At 41.8% G+C, this 20,521-nt stretch overlaps 1 protein-coding gene and 1 pseudogene across 1 annotated transcript; both read left to right on the plus strand.

Annotated features, from left to right (window-relative positions):
- Positions 1 to 1,197: 1,197 nt before the first annotated feature.
- On the plus strand, positions 1,198 to 2,995 carry LOC133923114 (ubiquitin-like-specific protease ESD4). Its single transcript, XM_062368560.1, has 7 exons — positions 1,198 to 1,252; positions 1,327 to 1,484; positions 1,570 to 1,782; positions 1,863 to 1,985; positions 2,281 to 2,414; positions 2,500 to 2,575; positions 2,660 to 2,995. Exons 1-7 carry the CDS (start codon positions 1,198 to 1,200, stop codon positions 2,993 to 2,995), a joined length of 1,095 nt encoding a protein of 364 aa, XP_062224544.1.
- Positions 2,996 to 3,898: 903 nt separating this feature from the next.
- The window catches only part of LOC133923115 (transcription initiation factor IIE subunit alpha-like), a 44,190-nt pseudogene continuing 27,567 nt past the window's right edge, over positions 3,899 to 20,521 (plus strand).

Below are 20,521 nucleotides of genomic sequence, written 5' to 3' on the forward strand. Positions count from 1 at the left end.
AACTGGCCTAATCCCAACTCCCCATGAGATATCCCCGCCTATATAGGTCCGGGCCCCCTCCCCTCGATCTGTTTTGCCCCAGACCGAGCCGCCGCAATTGCTGCTCGGCCGAGCTTCGACGCCGTGCCGAAGCAGCACCTTTTGCCATCGCCGAGCCATCCTTGAGCTTCTCCATCACGCTCCAAGCACGCTGGTGCGCTCTTCTTCACATCTCGGCCACCGGAGCACTGCTGTCGACGAGGAACTGAAAGCCACCGCCGCCTCTTCCGTCGCCAGCACGTTCTGCCGCCTTCCCGAAGTCGCCGACGCCCTAGGTGGTCTGCCACCCCTCCGTGATGCTTTTCTGCCGCTTCCCGTCGTCACCGGCAAGACAGAGCGCCGATCCGCCGAGCCTTCGGCCATGCGCCGCCGTGCCCGAGCACTCCGCCGCCGGTCATCTCCTTCTCCAGCCGCCCTCTCTCTCCTGGCCGTTGGATCTAAAACCCGCGGCCGAGATTAGATCTAACTACCCCTTCACCACCCAATCACGATATGACACGTGGATTCATAATCCAGTCAGCCGCCACCCAGCGTCACGTCATCGTCCACACCATCGCCACATCAGCTGCAATGTCGACGTGTCATGCCATGTCAGCAGAGTTTTTACCCAGTCAATTCAGATTTATTTTAAATCTGGAAATTTGGTATTTTTGCACTTTACCCCCTAATCTTTCATGTATTTACGAAAAAGTCCATGTCTTCTTACAGTTGAACCCTTATACTTTTGTTTATTTACAAATAGATCCCTATGTTTTTGAAAAAAGCCCCTGTCCTTGCTGTTTTAATCAAACTATGTCATTTTTCTTTTTCAGATTTAACCCTAAACTTGTTTTTAGCGTAACTTTCTCGTTCTAGCTCCGATTTAAGCGATTTTCGCGTTCATGACGGCGTGTATTATCTTTTAATGTCTTTTTCATAGATGTTAGCTATTGTTTGGTGCATTGTTCTTAGATAGTATTATTGTTTGATGTTAACTATTTTTGCCCGCTAATTTTCAAATTGAAGTTATCTCTGAACTTTCTGTTAGCTTACTTCTTGTAGAGGTGTTGAGACTTGAGAGTCACATGCAGACATTCTCCTATATAACTCTCATCTTATGCCTTTTCATGCATTTCATCGTCAAGGGCTTGTACAGGAAACGGGACTGTAACTAGAGTTATGTCGCTGCATAACAAACCCAAGAAGGCTCTATCGACTGGAATTATCCCGCAAGGTACTTATTTCCACTATATTTTGTGTCCTTTTTTATTTGCTACATTAGTCCCTTATGCATTTGATTTTTTGCAGATTATATTTGCACCCAAAATGATCTTGACATTATTCTACCCATTAAAAACACGCCTTCTTTACCTGGAAAAGAAGTACTTGTGCTCATCGATGATGCTCTCGTAGACAGGAGGCATTTGGAATGCCTTTTTCAGCCGAGTGCATTCTTGAATAACGAGGTAATAAGTACATCTATTAAAAGCAAATATATGTACAAATATTTACTTCTGTTATCTAATCGTTGTTGTTAACTTACAAGTACAGGTCATAAATGCGTACATTTGCTTATTAAGGACTCAAGAGCATCTGCAGCGTAGGTCCGGTGGTACGGTCTACCTGGAGACTACTTATGTCTCCACCCTTCTGAAGCGGGATGGTGATAATGACATTAAAATGGAGGATCTATATGCTACATATGACACCATTGAAAATAGCACCATCGAACGAAGGGTGGAAAGATACTTGGATTATGACATGGTAAAAATTAACTTCTAATTTACGATTTTTCTTGTTAACATATATATGTGCCTAATACTACAAGTGTAAAAATTATTTAGGTATTTATTCCAATAAACATCGAGGGAATCCACTGGTATCTTGTTGTGATTGACGCCAGAAAGTGTGAGATACAGGTGCTCGATTCGATGGGTCTTGTATATGACCGCGAAGACCTCAGTACTGTGAGTATTGTTACTAAAGTAATATTTCTCTATTAATATTTATATGGACGCATCTCAATTCCAAGCGGTCTTGAACATAAACATACAAATCGGTCTCAAACATAAACGTAAGCGCAAGCATATTTTTGTCTAGGGGTCACACAGAGAAACACGAGAACTCCAATACGGATACTCATAGCTGTCTGCACATGAGAGCTCATGAGCTCCTATACATATCTTTGCTAATATATTATATATATATATATATATATATATATATATATATATATATATATATATATATATATATATATAGCTGAAGGGATTGCAGAGGCAAATAGACCTTGTATCACAGCTGAAGGAGCTTAAAAACCACAAGTGGCAGAACCTTCAGGTTGCTTCATGGCCGGTTAGACAGATACAATTCGAAAAGATGATGCAGACGGACGGGTACATCTCAAAAATTTTGTTTACCCAAATTTTCCTTCCACTGTTGAAATGAACATGTGCATGACATTCTACTTTGATACTGTAGCTGTTCATGCGGTCTTTTCATGTTAAACTACATGGAATACTGGACAGGGGATGTGCTATCCGACAATGTAACTCAGGTATATCATACAGGGTCATGATAGTTTGTTACCTGTTTAATCATATATTCTGAAAAAAAAATTAACGATATTACTACTATGCAGGATGATATGATACAATTCAGGACAAAATTAGCTGCTATTTTGTTATCATCAGAACTAAATAAGAGGAAAGGACATCCATTAGTCGAAGAGAACGACGAAGAAAGTGGAAGTCCAGATGATGTTGTGATGCTAGAAAGTCCTCCTAATCTATACAAAAGGTCACACCAATCCATTCAATCTAAAGTCATGAATGCAAATGAGTATGCCGATGAATCTAGAGACCAGTATTCATTGTGTGCCCTTTCCATGGTGGACATGCCGATGGGCAAAGAAGAATTGACAGACGTCGTATGCAACTATATCATGTCAATTGATGATGCTGAGACATTGGAGTAAGCTTCTTATGCTCCTTTTATTAATAATATAATGTACTTTATTTTGATGCTCATATTCTTAGTCACAATTGATCTTTTTACAGGACATAATGGGTACAAAGTTTGAAGTCTTACCTGATTTCCTTAAGTGTCAAGCAACTCCAAGCATCATTAAAGATGGATCAACCCATGTCCAATGTTTGTTTCAATATGGGTGTTCAGATTCTCGCATACACAGAATACAAGATATTGAAAAGTTCCAAGAAAATGGTTTCAAAGCACTATATGGATCTACAATTTTGCGTGAGTTTTTATATTCTCGTAAGCACTCATTACCCATATTTTAAAAATCTTTGTTTTCTCCCCGACGTTGATTGATTTTGGACGAGACCCAAAGTATAGAAAAGAGCTCGATGTTCGAGAGTTGGCCAAATCGTTAGAAAGCTGGCCCTTTATGAACTATGATGTCTCACGTTGCAAATTTGTAAGGCTGCTTCCCTTTGTCCATTGGTGCCGTTGTCTTCGCTATCCTAATGCCTACATTTTTTGCAGATTCTTATGCCATTTGTACAACATGGCATGTTCTTGCTTTTTGTGTTCGACCAGGAGGACAGAACTATGACTGTACTTGACTCCAATCCTATTTTAGATTAGTGTAAAGATATGCCATACAAGCAGTACGCACATAAAATTATTCATATTACCAAGTACTATATGCTTGCCATGAGAGTAGCACGCCCTGGGTGGAACGACGATGTTTATAGATGGCAGCATATACTCCCAGTTGATACTCCAACGGATATATACGGGTAACTTGCTTTGAACGTCACTGGAAGCAATAACCAATAAATATATTTATCTAACACAGAGTTTACATTTCATTCTACGTAGGTATTTATTATCTGGTTATTTCATTTTGCAATTCATGTGCGCATGGAATGGTAAAAAGCTACACACGCCAATCTACACGGTGAGCATATTACTTTGTCGCACCGTCGTATGTACTTTTCAAGTTAAAATACTATACTTTACATATGAGATATATTTACATTTACATATATATGATGCATGTGCAGGATGACCAAGCACTGAGGAGACACTTTTTGATCAACCTATTAACGTATGATGGGAATTCGTGTCGATATGTAATACCTGCAGGTGTACGAGAATATCTTAGTCATATCGTGGACAAGACGATTTGAAAGAGATAGTTGTAGAAATAAATCTATTCCTATGGACTTATTTATTTGTATTCAAAGTTAATTCACAGTTATATTTGAAATCCAAGTTGCAAGCTCTATCTGAAAGCGATTTTGTTATTTATCATGAGGCTATGTACTTAGCTAGTCCTATATAAATTTAAGGTCATCTTATTCAATTTTAATTTCTGTTGTCACGTACGGACACTCAATTAGTCGACGTACAACAGAAAAAGAAATAGCATTGCAAACACAGAGGAAAAAGGAAACGGATATAAATTGATCCGCTGACTCGGTAAATCTCAGGACTCCGGTCAGGCAAATTCGGCTCAGGGTGGCGAGCCAAACAAGCCCGAGGGCCGGACGTCCCTGAGCGCCCCGGCCCCGACAACCCGCACGCCGATCGCCGACGCGCCGGTGCAGCCTTTACCATGGTCTCCCTCGAACCCTTCAATCGGTAAGCCCCGAGTCCCCGACCCCACTCCTCCCTCGAAACCCTAGCCGCTGCCGCAGCGCCCGCTGGCTCGTCGCTGACCTCCGCGGGCTTGATTGATTTTGTACCGAGGCAGGCTGGTGAGGCTGGCGGCGCGCGCCTTCTAGGACGACATCTCCATGAAGGGCGACAACCAGCCCAAGACCTCCCGGGGGCCGTGGTTGTCCTCGACGCCTCACCAGGTACCAGAGAGAACCGTTCTGCGCCTTCTATCTTCTGAATGAATTTGGTGTGCATGAGAAGCTTAATTACAGTATGGGTGGTGCGGTGGATGATTGTTTTGGTTGATTTGCAGTCTTCGAGGGGCTTGTTTGGTTGCTAGCCAGAGCCAACCGTACCAACTGTGGGTAATGCCCAAGCAAGTTGGCTATCAAATTTTGCAAAGTTTAGTTGTCATGCCTACAATTTGGCCAGGACGGAAAAAGAAAAAAATTGGTAGGGCAAGTTGGGGTACCATCGAGACAGCTCCTTGCATGTTCACCCTGCCTTCACCTGCAGTCAACGCACTTGGCATGCCCGTCCACTGAAGCAACGCTCTGATGCTTTCTCTTTCAGATACTTATTAATTCCCTTTGGTGTATACCTCTTTGTTTGTTGGACCTGTTGATTTATGCAAAAAAAATCTTCCTACACCCTCAGACGCCAGTGGGTCCGGGAGGAAGATTTGGCTAAAGCATTGAAGCTCCACTCAAAACAGCAGCGGTGTATTCTCCGTTTCTTTGAAGAAGAGAAACTAGTCACGAGAGATCACAGGAAGGAGGTTAGATTTATCTTTATTGATCTGTTATTGCAGTTACATTGCTGCCATTCTGAATTCTTGTGGTAGATATGATCAACTTTAAACACCAGCTGATGACAATATATTCTTGTTGTTTATTTACTTAGATGTCGCTAAGTTGTAAAGAAGATAGTTCAACACTTGCTTGAGAAATTTTCGTATGAGGCTGATCAAGTAACCACTGAATGTACGTGGCCAGAAAGTTGATGATTAACTGCAGGCTATGTAATACATGCCAAATATGTTTTCTAACACTTATTAAAATAATTATTTTTGTGAATATCTGAAAGCTTGCCTGCAACTATATTATGATTTTAAATGTTTTGTGTTGCCAGTTCTGTGGTTGGTTGTCTTATTTTGTGATTTTGTATTTTTCTTTGTTGCTGCAGTCAGCAAAAGGAGCAAAAGTATATAATGCTGCTGCCGCAGCTGCCAGTGATGGTCAACCAATCACTAAGGAGGGAGAAGAGAAAGTAAAGATGCACACACATTCGTACTGCTGCTTGGATTATGCTCAGGTTAGTTATCTGAAACCTATGGCATTAAGATATTATTGCTTGTTTAAATAAAAGAGCGAATTTTTAAAAAATAAGGAGATATTTCTATGGTGCCTTTATTTACTTAAAGGAAGTATATACTTTCTAAATACATTCATTTTCTAGACTGTTGATAACTCTTCAGGATTCTTTTTTTCGTTTCTTAACGAAACGTCATTCTGACTGGCCTTGATTTCAAAGACGGAGAAATTCTAGTGTTGCTATCATGAGTCGATCCTGCTTTCTGTTTAGCCTTGTAGAAAAATGTTTGACCTCTATTATTTTGTAAAGTTTTCTTTTAAAGGTAGCTTTAATTGGGACTAGTCAGGGGTGAGTGCAAAAGATATATAGAGGATCATGTGTAAAAAAGGTAGTGTGGTTTAACATATTTCATCATAGGGAGATTTTGCTACAGGACACTAATAAAAGTTGCCCTTTCTGTAGGACACAGTCAAAAAAAATTTATTTGCTGCAGGACACTAGGTACAGCAAAGGAGCGAGTGTCCTACAGCAAATTTCAAGAAAAATTAGTGTCCCCCAGCAAAATTTTCCTTCAGCGTTTATTGCTGTAGTTCACGCATGTATAATGTTCAGTTAATTATCCAAGTATGGGCCACATTTTTATTTTCTTTGTATTTTTTACTATCTTCTTTCATATATTAGAAATTTTAGAAAGTCATACTGCAGTAACCTATCCCTACCTGACCTCTGGTGCTTATGTGCTAACAATATATTAACGTTGTGAATACTGAATAGCTGAACTCAAGTTTGCGTCCTTCATTTTTCTTGTTGAACAATAATTAGAACTAGTGTGAGCAAAATGTCATGTTAACGAACCTTCTCATCTATACATACCCTTGATGACTTTAATATACTCTTTTTGGACATGTTCGCATGTATGCTGGTGATATTGATGATATTTCTTTCGTTTCTGTTCCTCTGAGCTTGAAACTCTTTGATCAAATACTAAAACTTATATTGGTTATTGCTGGAATGTAGTTACCATTCACATTCTCATTCATTGGTTGATATTTACTGTACATGAAGCTTACATAATATTAAGAACATTTTGTCCCCATTCGTCTTTGTTCTGTTTTTTGCTGTTCCATAGTCCAATGTAAATTATATTTGACTGATGTATGTCCTCCCAAAACACAGATCTGTGATGTTGTAAGGTACCGGATACACCGCATGAAGAAAAAAATGAAGGATGAATTGGACAGCAGAAATACAATTCAACACTATATGTGTCCTAGCTGTAATAAAAGGTAAGTAGGTGTTTGTCTAGTTTATTCATGCCGGATAGGAAACTGGGACGCTGAGTTAACTTTGTCTTCTGATCTGCAGGTACTCAGCCTTTGATGCACTACAGCTGGTAAGCTACACGGATGAGTACTTCCATTGTGAAACTTGCAATGGTGAACTGGTTCCAGAGAGTGACAAGCTTGCTTCTGAGTTAATGGGAGATGGCGATGACAATGCAAGAAAGCGTAGGCGTGAGAAATTGAAGGACATGCAGCAAATAATTGATGTTAGTAACTTAGTATTCAATTCTTTGTAGAACTCTTAACGCCCAAATTTATATACATAATCCAAATATTACGAAAGGAAACAAAAATGTTCTGAGTTTTCAACATGCTAGCATAACTGCTGCTGAGAAGAGGTGGCTGCATAGAAGAAAATATTTTTTTTTGAACTGTTGGTTGAATTTCTCAATGATACATGTGACTCTTCTCTTAGTTTTTGCCTAACAGATGCTTTTGCTTTGCTATAACCTCTAGAGGTTACACGTTCTTCAATATTGATATTAATAGTATATCATAACTAGCATATATCTTACCGTTATTTTAAGAGGTTTTGCTTTGTTGCTGTACTTATAAAACCTATCATATTATGTCCTTCACTGTCTGCTTACAGTTCAATGGAATTTGATTCATCTCTTGCAGTTCCAGTATAGTGAAGAAATATTTTGACCGGTATGAGTAGAAGTACTTGGATGAGAAATTCAGAATATTAGTCTCTTTGGTAAGAAGAACACTGTATTATGTCCTTTTTGGGAAAAGAATGTATCCTGTTCTATATGCAACTTTTTGAATGTGATTTGCCCTGTATATGATATCAACAGGTGTCTCAGAACCTTGGTGATCTTAGTGTTGGGGATGATCTCCCGCCCCTCCCTCCCTCTTCGGAGGGTATCACGAAGTTTACTGGAAATATTGCATATCATTGCAGCTTTGTTTCAGGGACTTCATCTGCAATCGGCGAAGATCATGAAGCGACGTCGGTCGAAGGGTGTAGGCGCGCCCGCATCTTCGATCTCCCGTACCGGCGAAGACGAGGGCGATCTTCGACCAACGAGCGAAGTCCATGCCCGCGGTCATGGGCGATCGCGGCAGGCGAAGATACGAGCTGACCCTCGCTCGAGGGATGAATGCCATCTGACGGACATCCGAGTGGAGAAGGCTTCGGTACATCTTCTGAGGCAGAGATCGCTGTGGGACAGTGGGCCCATTTTCGGTCGATCGGGGTAGGGTTGTAATTATGTAATTATGCTCATTTGTACCATAATGCCCCCGGATATTTCAAGAATATAGTAGGTGAGGGGGTAGGATTTGTAAACCGCACCTGTGGTGGCCGGGTACAGGCTATAAATAGGGCCACATTGTACCCGAAAAGGGCATCGAAAGGCTGTTTCACCTCTAACACGTGTCATTCTGAGGGCCCTTCGATATTCCCGTATCCGAAGGCTCATCTTGTTTGGGATTTTGGTCCCAACAGTTGGCGCTGTTCGTGGGAATCTGAACATTTCGACGACATGCCACCCAAGAAGAAATCGAAGCCAGCCGGAACAGTGGAAGCATTGCCAGAACCTCTAGCTGTAGCTTGACCTTCGACCGAAAGACCCCTTCGGCCATGCCAGGATCAAGTAATGCTTCGGCTGGTGGAGCTTCCGGCGGACGAGAGCAACGTTGCGGAGTTGAAGTAGCGCCACAAGGACCCGGTGATGGTCGCCATGGCGAAGCATTCCGGGTTAATGCGGAGCCGATGCGGGTCATGGAACCAATAGATCGTACACACTTCGAGCCTCCGGTAAAAGAAGGCGAAAGGGCGCGAAATGAAGAATGGGAAGACCTTGACGACTTCGCAGAGTATGAAAAATGAAACAAATGAAGAGAGAACAACCAGGCAAGAAGCCGAAGAGTTGGAAAGGCAGATAGCGCAGAAGAAGCGCATGTTAGATGGCCTGGCAGCAAGTCGAAAAGCCGTAGAATACCGCAGGCGGGCAGATGAAGCTAGGAAAACATTGAAAAAAAATCCAAGAGGAAATCGATATGCTGCACCAAGCGGAAGGCATGTCTCGCCACGTGACGTCGCCGGGAGACATGGCACGAACTTTGCAGGACCTTCGGCGGAGGTCATCCACGGGAGACCCAGAGTCCCCATTGGCCATGGATCTACAAAATCAGCCATGGTCGCCAGGGTTTAAGATGCCCAGAGTGGTTATGTTTGATGGAGAGTCAGACCCAAGGGAATTTGTAATGCGCTTCGAAGCGGCTGTGGAGTCTGCCGGAGGGGATGGTACAACATTGGCGAAAGCCTTTGTATTGGCCATAAAAGGGATAGCAAGATCTTGGTACTCCGCGTTGCCCCCGGGATCCATATATTCATGGGAGCAATTGCGTAGTGTACTGAACAGCAATTTCCAGGGAAATCGAGCAGACAAAATTACCGCAACCGACCTCTTCGCGCTGAAACAGCAACCAACAGAAACCTTGCAGAGCTACATGCGCCGCTTCGTGCACATACGTTGTCAAGTGAAGGGGCTGAGCGAAGATACAATCATCGATGCGGCAATACAGGGCATCAGAGGAGGGCTATTAGCAAGAAAGCTCACGAGAAAAAGACCCGGAAGCGTGCAAGAGCTGCTTAACAAGATGGAAGAGTACTCAAGATCTTAGCTCAATCATCTCCGAAGGAAAAACTGAAAGTGCATCTAGGCCCCCTAAGTGGGTTTTGGCTTATTGATGACAAAACGATTAAGGAACTAACATGCTTATCTAAGTTATGAACAGGTTTAAGCATTAGTGAAAAGATAAGTGACGTTTGACGCCCGTCGAAACAAATGGAGAATCAACGAAGAGTACTCAATAGGATTTAAATTCTTTTATTTTTGAAATTGAGTTTAGGATAGCCGCTCTATTAAGAGGGTTGCATTTGATTGCTTGGTTAGTGTCTCAATGCTCAAGATATCTCTTAGAACCAACTAGTTGAGAGACACAATCACTCACGGACACCGAGTTTATTCTGAAAAAATTCACTGCGTCCGTATACTCCGGTGTTCACCGGATACTCCGGTACTCAGTATTTAGCCCGGAGTCTCCGAGGTAGACTCCGGCAGAGAGTCTCGGTTACGGTTTATTTTTATTGGAAAAAGACCGGAGTCTCCGGAGTAAGTGATTTAGTGTTAACCGGAGTCTCCGAGGGAGACTCCGGCAGAGACTCTCAGTTAGCTTTTAATATTTTTGATAAAAAAGACCGGAGTCTCTGGTGTGCACCGGATACTCCGGTACCTGGAGAGGCCGGAGGGTCCGGCCAGTCTCCGGACTTAATGTTTTTGGAAGCCCTGTCAGGACCGGAGACTCCGGTGTTCACCGGAGACTCCGGTAATTTAACAGAACTGTAACGGCTAGTTCTGACACGTTCTATGGCCGTTCTGACGCTATTTTTTGATTTAGGGCCGGATACTCCGGTGTTCACCGGATACTCCGGTCAGTTCTGACAAAACAGTAACGGCTAGTTTTTGAGAGAGGGCTATAAATGCTCCCACATCCCATGACATTTAGTGCTTGCTGTTGCTGGTGAACTTTAGACCTCTTGAGTACCCTCCAACCACCTCTAGTGCAAAGTTTGCAAATTTTTAGAGAGTTTCTGTTTGGAGAGGGTTCAAGCCACTTGAGCATTGAGTTCTTCATCGAGCATTTGCTGCGATCATTTCTCTTGAAGCTTTGTGCTTCTAGATGGCAAGGCGTCGCCCGTAAAGCACCCAAACTTGTGGAGTGCCACGGGAAGTTTGTAAACATCTTCGAATTGAGTAAGAATTTCTAGCTTGATCTTGGTGGTCGCTAGAAGATGATAGGGTTGGAAAAGACCCGGCTCTTTGTGAGCTCCTCAATGGAGACGTAGGCACTTCTTTGTGAGGTGTTCGAACTCCGGGATAATCTCTCGTGTTCATATTTGTGCAATTTGCTTTATTGTGTGAAATTTGTGATTTGTCATACAAATTGCTTTAGTGATCATTTTGCTAGTGTTAAGTGTTATTCTAGCTCTGTGATATCCAGTAGACCTAGCTTCAACCTTAGATTCTAGCTATTAGCTTTAATTCGTAGTTGTTCTAAAATTCCTGTATAGACCGGAGACTCCGAACTAGACCGGATACTCCGGACCATACCGGAGTATCCGACCTTCACCGGAGTATCTGGCAGATTTAATCCGCTGTTTTAGTTTTAATTTTCAGAAAAGCCTATTCACCCCTCCTCAAGGCACTTTCAATTGGTATCAGAGCCTAACCTCCTACAAGGCTTCACCGCTTGGAGGAAATCATTATGTCGACATCCGGAAGTCCGAGGGGTTTTAAAGATGATCCATCAAGGAGTGACGATGGTAATGGTAAAGGAAAGGGAAGTGAAATTCCTTTCAATTATGACCGTTTGAATTCTTCAAGCAACTATATTTTCGTGCCTTCCGGGCGTGCACCATTCTTCAATGGTACACATTATGCCGCTTGGAGGCACAAAATGAAAATGCATTTAATCTCTCTTCATCCAAGTATTTGGAAGATTGTTTGCACAGGTTTTGAGTTACCGGAGGAAGATCAAGAGCTCACCTCAAGTGAAGAACAAAATATGCATCGCAATGCTCAAGCCACAAGTGTGTTGCTTAGTGCTTTGAGTCTGGAAGAATTTAATAAAGTGGATGGACTTGAAGAAGCTAAGCAAATTTGGGATACACTTCAAGTTGCTCATGAAGGGACTACAAGTGTGAGAGAATCCAAAATAGAGTTGCTTGAGGGAAAGCTAGGAAGATTTGTGATGGAGGATCATGAAACTCCTCAAGCAATGTATGATCGGATGATGGTGCTTGTGAACAAGCTAAGAGGGCTCGGAAGCGAGGACATTGATGATCACAAAGTGGTGAAGAGATTGCTTAGAGCATTTGCTCCTAGAAATCCCACTTTGGTGACGCTCCTCCGAGAGAAAAGGGACTACAAGAGGCTCACACCAAGCGATGTGCTTGGAAGGATTCTTGCTCATGAGCTCATGGAAGAAGAAGCAAATGAAGTAAAGATTCATGCAAAACAAAGCTCAACCTCAAAGAACAAGAAGGTTGGATTCAAGGCAAGCAAAAGCAAGCAAGTCCAAGAATCAAGTACAAGTGAAGATGAAAGTTCCGAAGATGAAGAAATGGCCTTCTTTGTGAAAAAGTTCAAAAAATTCATGAGAAAGGGAGGCTATTCAAAATACAAGAGAGACATGTCCAAGAAGAAAACATCAAGGAGGGCATGCTATGAATGTGACAAAGTTGATCACTTCATAGCCGATTGTCCAAACAAGAAGAAAGGAAAGGACAAAGAAGACAACAAAATCAAGCCATACAAGAAGGACAAGAACAAGATGTACAAGAAAAAGTATTCGGGCCAAGCACACATTAGAGAAGAGTGGGATTCAAACTCCGACTCCGACTTCGATGATGAAGGAGTCGCCACCATTGCCATTCATGAGCCTACACCAAGAAAATCACTCTTAATGAGTGATGATGATGACGACTCTCCGAAGTGCTTCATGGCTAAAAGCCGCAAGGTAAAATCTCAATCCAAGCTTTTAGATAGTGATAGTGAGTATGATAGTGATTATGATAACTTGTTCAAAGGTTTGAATAAAAATGTTATGGCTAAAATAAAGGAGCTAATGGATACAATAGATAGTCATGAAGAGACCCTCGAGAGACAAGAAGACTTACTCATCCTTGAAAAGGAGAGAAACCTTGAACTCGAAGGAGCTCTTTGCTAAAGAGAAGGAAAAAATTGAGAAATTATCTAAAGATTATGATTTAGCCAATTCCTCAATTGCCGACCTTAAGAGTAATAATTTCTTGCTTCAAGAGAAATTATCTTGTTTAGATGAAAATTATAAAACTCTTGAAACACAAATTGATATCCTTAAGAGAGGCTCATCCAACTCTAGTGAAGCAAATTTACTATCTAGTGCATCTACTAGCAATGGATGCTCTTGTTGTTTCAACTTTGATATAAATGCTTGTACAACTAATGTTGAATCCTTGCAAGCGTTACAAAAGGAAAATGAGAGGCTAAATGTCTTGGTCAAATATGGGTGCATCAAAACCTATAAATCAAAAGATGCACTTTACAAGACCATCCAAGCTAAAGACAACAAGCAAAAGAGAGGTCTTGGATTTGACCAATACACGAGCAAGCCAAATGGTCGTGTGCTATTGAATGGAGTGGAATGCCTCAAGTTTGTCAAAGGAGGCAATCAAGTTAATGACACAGCTCAAACAAGGCAACCGAAGGCTCATGCTTCCCGATGTTCATTTTATGCCTCATATATGCTTAAGAGCGACCACTGTGGTAAAGTGGTTGCTCTCTATATTGGTCCCCGCACAAGAGATAGAATTGTTAAAAGGAATGTGTGGGTGCCAAAAGTGCTTGTGACTAACGCTAAAGAACCCAAACAAATTTGGGTACCTAAAATAAAGGCATAATTTTGTTTTGTAGGCATACTCCTCCGGTGGATCAAGTTGGGTCATTGATAGTGGATGTATAAATCACATGACCGGAGAAAAGAGTATGTTTTCCTCCTTTGAAGAAAATGGAGGACCTCATGAAAACATCATTTTTGGCAATAATGGAAAAGGAGAGGTAATAGGCCTAGGTAAAATCGCCATCTTAAATGATCATTCTATTTCAAATATCTTGTTAGTCAAATCTCTTAATTACAATTTATTATCCGTATCCCAATTATGTGAGATAGGTTATAATTGTCTTTTTACAAATGAGGGTGTGATTGTCTCTAGAAGGGAAGACGCCTCAATAGCCTTCACCGGTAAGTTGAAAGGTAAACTTTATCTTGTTGATTTTTCAACGGATGAAGTGAAGCCTAAAACTTGCTTGATGGCTAAGTCTAGCATGGGTTGGCTTTGGCATCGCCGACTTGCTCATGTTGGCATGAGGAATTTGTCTAAACTTCAAAAGGGCGAACACATCCTAGGACTAACAAATGTGTCTTTTGAGAAAAATAGAATTTGTAGTGCTTGTCAAGCGGGAAAACAAGTTGGAGCATCTCATCCTGTGAAAAATGTGATGACAACTACAAGACCATTGGAACTCCTCCACATGGACTTATTTGGGCCAATCACCTACATAAGTATTGGAGGTAACAAATATGGTTTAGTTATTGTTGATGACTTTTCATGTTTCACTTGGGTATTCTTCTTGCATGATAAAAACAAAACACAAGCTATTTTCAAGAAGTTTGTAAGAAGAGCCCAAAATGAGTTCGAAGTGAAGATCAAGAGAGTGAGAAGCGACAATGGAAGCGAGTTCAAGAGCATACAAGTTGAAGAGTTTCTTGATGAAGAGGGAATCAAGCATGAATTCTCGGCTCCCTACTCCCCTCAACAAAATAGAATAGTCGAGAGAAAGAATATGACTCTAATTGAGTCCGCAAGAACAATGCTTGATGAATTCAAGGTATCGGATAAATTTTGGGCGGAAGCAATCAACACCGCATGCCACGTCATCAACCGGTTGTATTTACACAAGATATTGAACAAGACCGCATATGAGCTTCTAACCGGTAACAAACCAAACATTTCCTACTTTAAGGTCTTTGGTAACAAATGCTTTATTTTAAATAAGAAAGCTAGAAGTTCAAAATTTGCTCCAAAAGTAGATGAAGGCTTTATGCTTGGTTATGGATTAAATGCCTACGCCTACCATATTTTCAACAAAACCACCGAGTGCGTTGAAATTGTAAGAGACGTAACATTTGATGAATCTAATGGCTCCCAAGTGGAGCAAGTTGATCCTAATGTGCTAGGTGACGAAGAAATGCCAAGCGAAGCAATTAATAAGATGGCAATTGGCGAAATCAAGCTCTTAGAGCAACAAAAGATTCAAGAGGCTCAAAATGATCAAGATCAACCATCTTCATCAATGCAAGTAGAACCATCAACATCAACTCAAGATCAAGACGACAAAAGACCACAAGACCAACATCAAGACCTTGAAGACCCAAATAATTTTTTGGATGACGAAGTGGAAGACATTCAACATCAATCACAAGTGCCACACCCACGCGTTCATCAAAGCATCCAAAGAGATCACCCCGTGGATAACATACTTGGTGATATACAAAAGGGGGTAACTACTCGTTCAAAAATTGCAAATTTTTGTGAATTTTACTCTTTTGTTTCCTCTTTGGAGCCTTTGAAGGTAGAAGAAGCGCTTGATGATCCGGATTGGGTGATGGCTATGCAAGAAGAATTGAACAACTTCAAAAGAAATGAAGTTTGGTCTTTGGTGGAAAGGCCAAAGCAAAATATGATTGGGACAAAATGGGTCTTCCGCAACAAACAAGATGAAAATGGGATAGTAACAAGGAACAAAGCTCGCTTGGTTGCTCAAGGGTTCACTCAAATCGAAGATTTGGATTTTGGTGAGACATACGCTCCCGTAGCTAGGCTTGAGTCAATTCGTATTTTATTAGCCTATGCTACTCACCATGATTTCAAGCTATATCAAATGGATGTGAAGAGCGCATTTCTCAATGGACCAATCTCCGAATTGGTATATATGGAGCAACCGTCCGGCTTTGAAGATCCCAAGCATCCCGGACATATTTTCAAACTCCATAAGGCGCTCTATGGGCTAAAGCAAGCTCCTAGAGCATGGTATGAATGCCTTAGAAATTTTCTTGTAAAAAAGGGCTTTGAAATAGGCAAAGCCGACTCTACTCTTTTTACTAAGAATGTTGATAATGATTTATTTGTTTGCCAAATATATATCGATGACATTATATTTGGTTCTACTAATCAACAATTTTGTGAAGACTTTAGTAGGATCATGACAAGGAGATTTGAGATATCCATGATGGGAGAATTGAAGTTTTTTCTCGGATTTCAAATCAAACAACTCAAGAAAGGAACCTTCATTTGCCAAACCAAGTATATCAAAGACATGCTCAAGAAGTTTGGCATGGAGAATGCCAAACCAATCAAGACGCCCATGCAAACTAATGGACATCATGATCTCAATGGAGAAGGCAAAAGCGTGGATCAAAAGGTATATCGTTCCATGATATGCTATTTGCTTTATTTATGTGCATCTAGGCCCGATATCATGCTTAGTGTGTGCATGTGTGCAAGATTTCAAGCCGCTCCCAAAGAATGCCATTTAATGGCCGTTAAGAGAATTCTTCGATATTTAGTTCATACTCCATACCTTGGCTTATGGTATCCTAAAGGGTCATCCTTCGACCTTATCGGTTATTCGGACTCTGATTATACCGGTTGCAAAGTAGATAGAAAAAGCACTTCGGGAACCTGCCAATTCTTGGGTAGGTCCTTAGTGTCATGGTCATCCAAGAAATAAAATTCCGTAGCTCTATCTACCGCCGAAGCCGAATATGTTGCCGCGAGAGCTTGTTGTGCTCAACTCCTATGGATGAGGCAAACTCTAAGAGACTATGGCCACAAAACATCCAAAATTCCACTTTTGTGTGATAATGAGAGTGCCATCAAAATAGCCAACAATCCCGTACAATACTCAAGAACCAAGCACATAGACATTAGACATCATTTCTTGAGAGATCATGCAACAAAAGGGGATATCGATATTCGCCATGTGATAACCGAAAGACAATTAGCCGATATCCTCACTAAGCCACTAGACGAGCAAAGGTTTTGCGAGTTGAGAAGTGAATTAAATATCCTAGATTTTCGAAACGTGGCTTGAATTGTTGCATACATTTGCTTGTTATAGATTTATAGCTTTCTTAGCTAAGAGTTTGCGAAAACTGCATTTTTGAGTGATTTTCTCAAAATTATTTGGCTCTTTGATCTCTCGATCATGATTTGCAATTTGTGATCATAGTTATGTAATGATGCTTGTTGGCTGATCACATTTAGCAAATTAGTCCTCATGTTCAACAATTCTCACCCAAAAAACTCCTCCCTAAATCTCAGCTCTAAATCTATTTTGTCACAGTTCCAGGTTTCGGAATGTCCGATGTTCACCGGAGTATCCGGACCTGACACTGTTCACAGCTCAAGTTGATTCTAGTCCTGGTTCCAGTTACCGGATAGTCCGGTCTTCACCGGAGTCTCCGGTACAAGTGTCAAGACCGGAGTCTCCGGTACAAGTGTCAGGACCGGAGTCTCCGGTCTGCACTGGAGTCTCCGGTGTCTCTAGATTCCTACATAACTCCCCTACCCGAACAGTTCTTCCTTTTCATCTACTCTCAACTCCTCTCTCCCAAAAGCACCCTCTCCGGCGATTTTTGAGAAACAACCAAGGAGCTTCAAGATTTTCATAGTTTCTCACTTGGATTCAAGGCCGGAACCTCCGGAGATTCCTATTCATCAAGATCCCCAGAGGATTTGAGCTCAAAAGGGTTTTTGCAATAGCCGGAGATCATTTTGTGAAGGGTCATACTTTCGAAAGGAAAAAGAAACAAAAGAGTGACCCTCGCGCTCAAGAAGCAAGAGCACCGGCACATTCGGAAGATTGTGGAAGTGGACACGCAAGCGGTGAAAGAGTCCGCAAAGTGGCCTCAAGCAGAGGCATCCACATTGAAGAAGGAGGAGCCACTAAACAATATGAAAGGGACATTGTGACCGTATGCCGGACCAAAACTCAAGCTATGAGAGGCCGAGAAAGTGGAAGGGGAAATGGCTTAGCTAAAGTGACAGCGGGAAGAGGAAAAGGAGGAATGCCCTCTAGGGAAGAGAGAGGCAAAGGTGTTACTCAAGAACACTCGTCTGAGTTCGAGGATAATGAAGAAGAGCAGGCTGATGAAGTTATTGGACCATTGAAACTTCATAGACCTCGGAGAACTGCTAGCATCATTGACACTCCAAAACAGACAATGAACTACATGAAGCATGTATCCAGGGTTGTTAGTGAAAGGTTGAACAACCCATATGATTATGAGAAAAATGTTGCAGATCATCGGTTCTGGAATGATTTTCAAGCAGATTTCTATGAGACAGTGATTTTGGCCAAGAAGAAGCCGATTACTCCTATGCAATGGATTGACTGGAACTATATGGCTCAGAAAGATGACCCTGTGTTCAATGAGGTCATTGCAGCTTGTGAGAGCAAGAAGGTCAAAAATATTATGGCTTTCAGGTATGATTGGTGCGAGGAAGTTATCGCACAGTTCTATGCTACAGTGTGGTTTGAGGGATCTGAAAATCCCGTTATGCACTGGATGATAGAAGGAGTTAAGTACAGAATTAGCTTTAAAGGTTTCGCTCACTACTTCCATCTTGATGCTAGAGATACATCCAAAGATCAAATTCACAATGAGAATCAGCTGACTTTGGAAGAAATTGGGTTCATGTATCTAAATCATGGACGAGTTGAGTTCGGAAAGCTTACAGGGATGAGGCCTTTCTATCGTTGCTTAAACTCCATGTTTTGACTCACCTTGGCGCCTAAGAGTGGGGATGCAACAACAGTGCAGAGTATCTCCAGAAACCTCCTCGCCGCCATGTCCAATGACCATGCCCCCTTCAGTGTGGCGCACTTTCTTTGGGAAGAAATTGTATTTACATCCAAGTCGCCAATCAAAAGCTGTGGATATGCCCCTTACCTAATGTTTATCATTGAGAGGGTGTCCAAGAAGACCTTTGTGAAGGAAGTCAAGCATGAACCCTATCGGATGAGGCCCTTGAACATCCGAGCTCCTTCTCCATCACCATCACCTCCTCGTGCTCCTCCTAGCTCAAGACAGTTTGCCTCAAGACGTGCTCCTCCTCGAGGGTCATCATTCATCAAAAGCACTCTCAAAGCAATCTTCAAAGTTTGCACTCACAATGCTACTCAAATCAAGGAGCAAGGTGTTCGCTTAAAGAAAATGGAGAAGCGTCAGAAGGAGATGTACACCTCCATGAACCTTCAGCCACCTTGTTCACCCATTGCTTTGGATGAAGCGGAGAGTGCACCGGTTGAGTTTGAAAACCCTTGGGCATGGTATGATGAAGCACAAGCAGCTGCAGAGAGCTCTCAACAACAAGTGCAAGATGACTCCTCCGACGCCACTCCTGGCAACGACTCTGAAGGAAGTGATGAAGAAGAAGAAGACGATGATGATGATGAAGATGGCAGCAGCGATTAGGCTCTCTCTTTTTGGTGCTTGATGCCAAAGGGGGAGAGAAAGTTATCCATTCCTTAGTTCCCTTAGTTTTCTAGTTTTGGACTCTGTTTAATTCCTATCGTTGTTGGACAATTGGACTATTGTTTATGATGAACCTTGTGCTCGCTAAAATTTGTAAGACTTTTATGTTAGTGTGATGATTGTCGTACTTTCTTAAGTTAAGTGTGTTCCATGTCCTACCATAAAGCATTTTATTATCTTAAGATTGTATCCCACGGATTCTAGGATATAGGGGGAGCTCTTGCGAATTTAAATCTCAAATATGTGCATTTGTGTATAACTCGAGTTTAAACCAATGCACACATTTAGGGGGAGCTCACCATATCTTCTAGAATTCAAAATCCTATTTCATATATCTTTGTGTAAGCTTTAATCATGTTGTCATCAATCACCAAAAAGGGGGAGATTGAAAGTGCATCTAGACCACCTAAGAGGGATTTTGGCTTATTGATGACAAAACAATTAAGGAACTAACATCCTTATCTAAGTTATGAACAGGTTTAAGCATTAGTGAAAAGATAAGTGACGTTTGACGCCCGTCGAAACAAATGGAGAATCAACGAAGAGTACTTAATAGGATTTAAATTCTTTTATTTTTGAAATTGAGTCTTGGATAGCTGCTCTATTAAGAGGGTTGCATTTGATTGCTTGGTTAGTGTCTCAATGCTCAAGATATCCCTTAGAACCAACTAGTTGAGAGACACAATCACTCACGGACACCAAGTTTATTCTGAAAAAATTCACTGAGTCCGGATACTCCGGTGTTCACCGGATACTCTGGTACTCAGTATTTAGCCCGGAGTCTCTGAGGTAGACTACGGCAGAGAGTCTCGGTTACGGTTTATTTTTATTGGAAAAAGACCGGAGTCTCCGGTGTTCACCGGATACTCCGGTAATATATGGGTTAACAGACCGGAGTCTCCGAGGGAGACTCCGCCAGAGAGTCTCGGTTAAGGTGTTTATTTTAATTAAAAAGGACCGGAGTCTCCGGTGTTCACTGGATACTCCGGTATTGATTTAGTGTTAACCGGAGACTCCGAGGGAGACTCCGGCAGAGACTCTCGGTTAGCTTTTAACCTTTTTGA

This window comes from Phragmites australis, chromosome 6 (genome assembly GCF_958298935.1).
Source record: "Phragmites australis chromosome 6, lpPhrAust1.1, whole genome shotgun sequence".
In the NCBI taxonomy this organism is placed as follows: Eukaryota; Viridiplantae; Streptophyta; class Magnoliopsida; order Poales; family Poaceae; genus Phragmites; species Phragmites australis.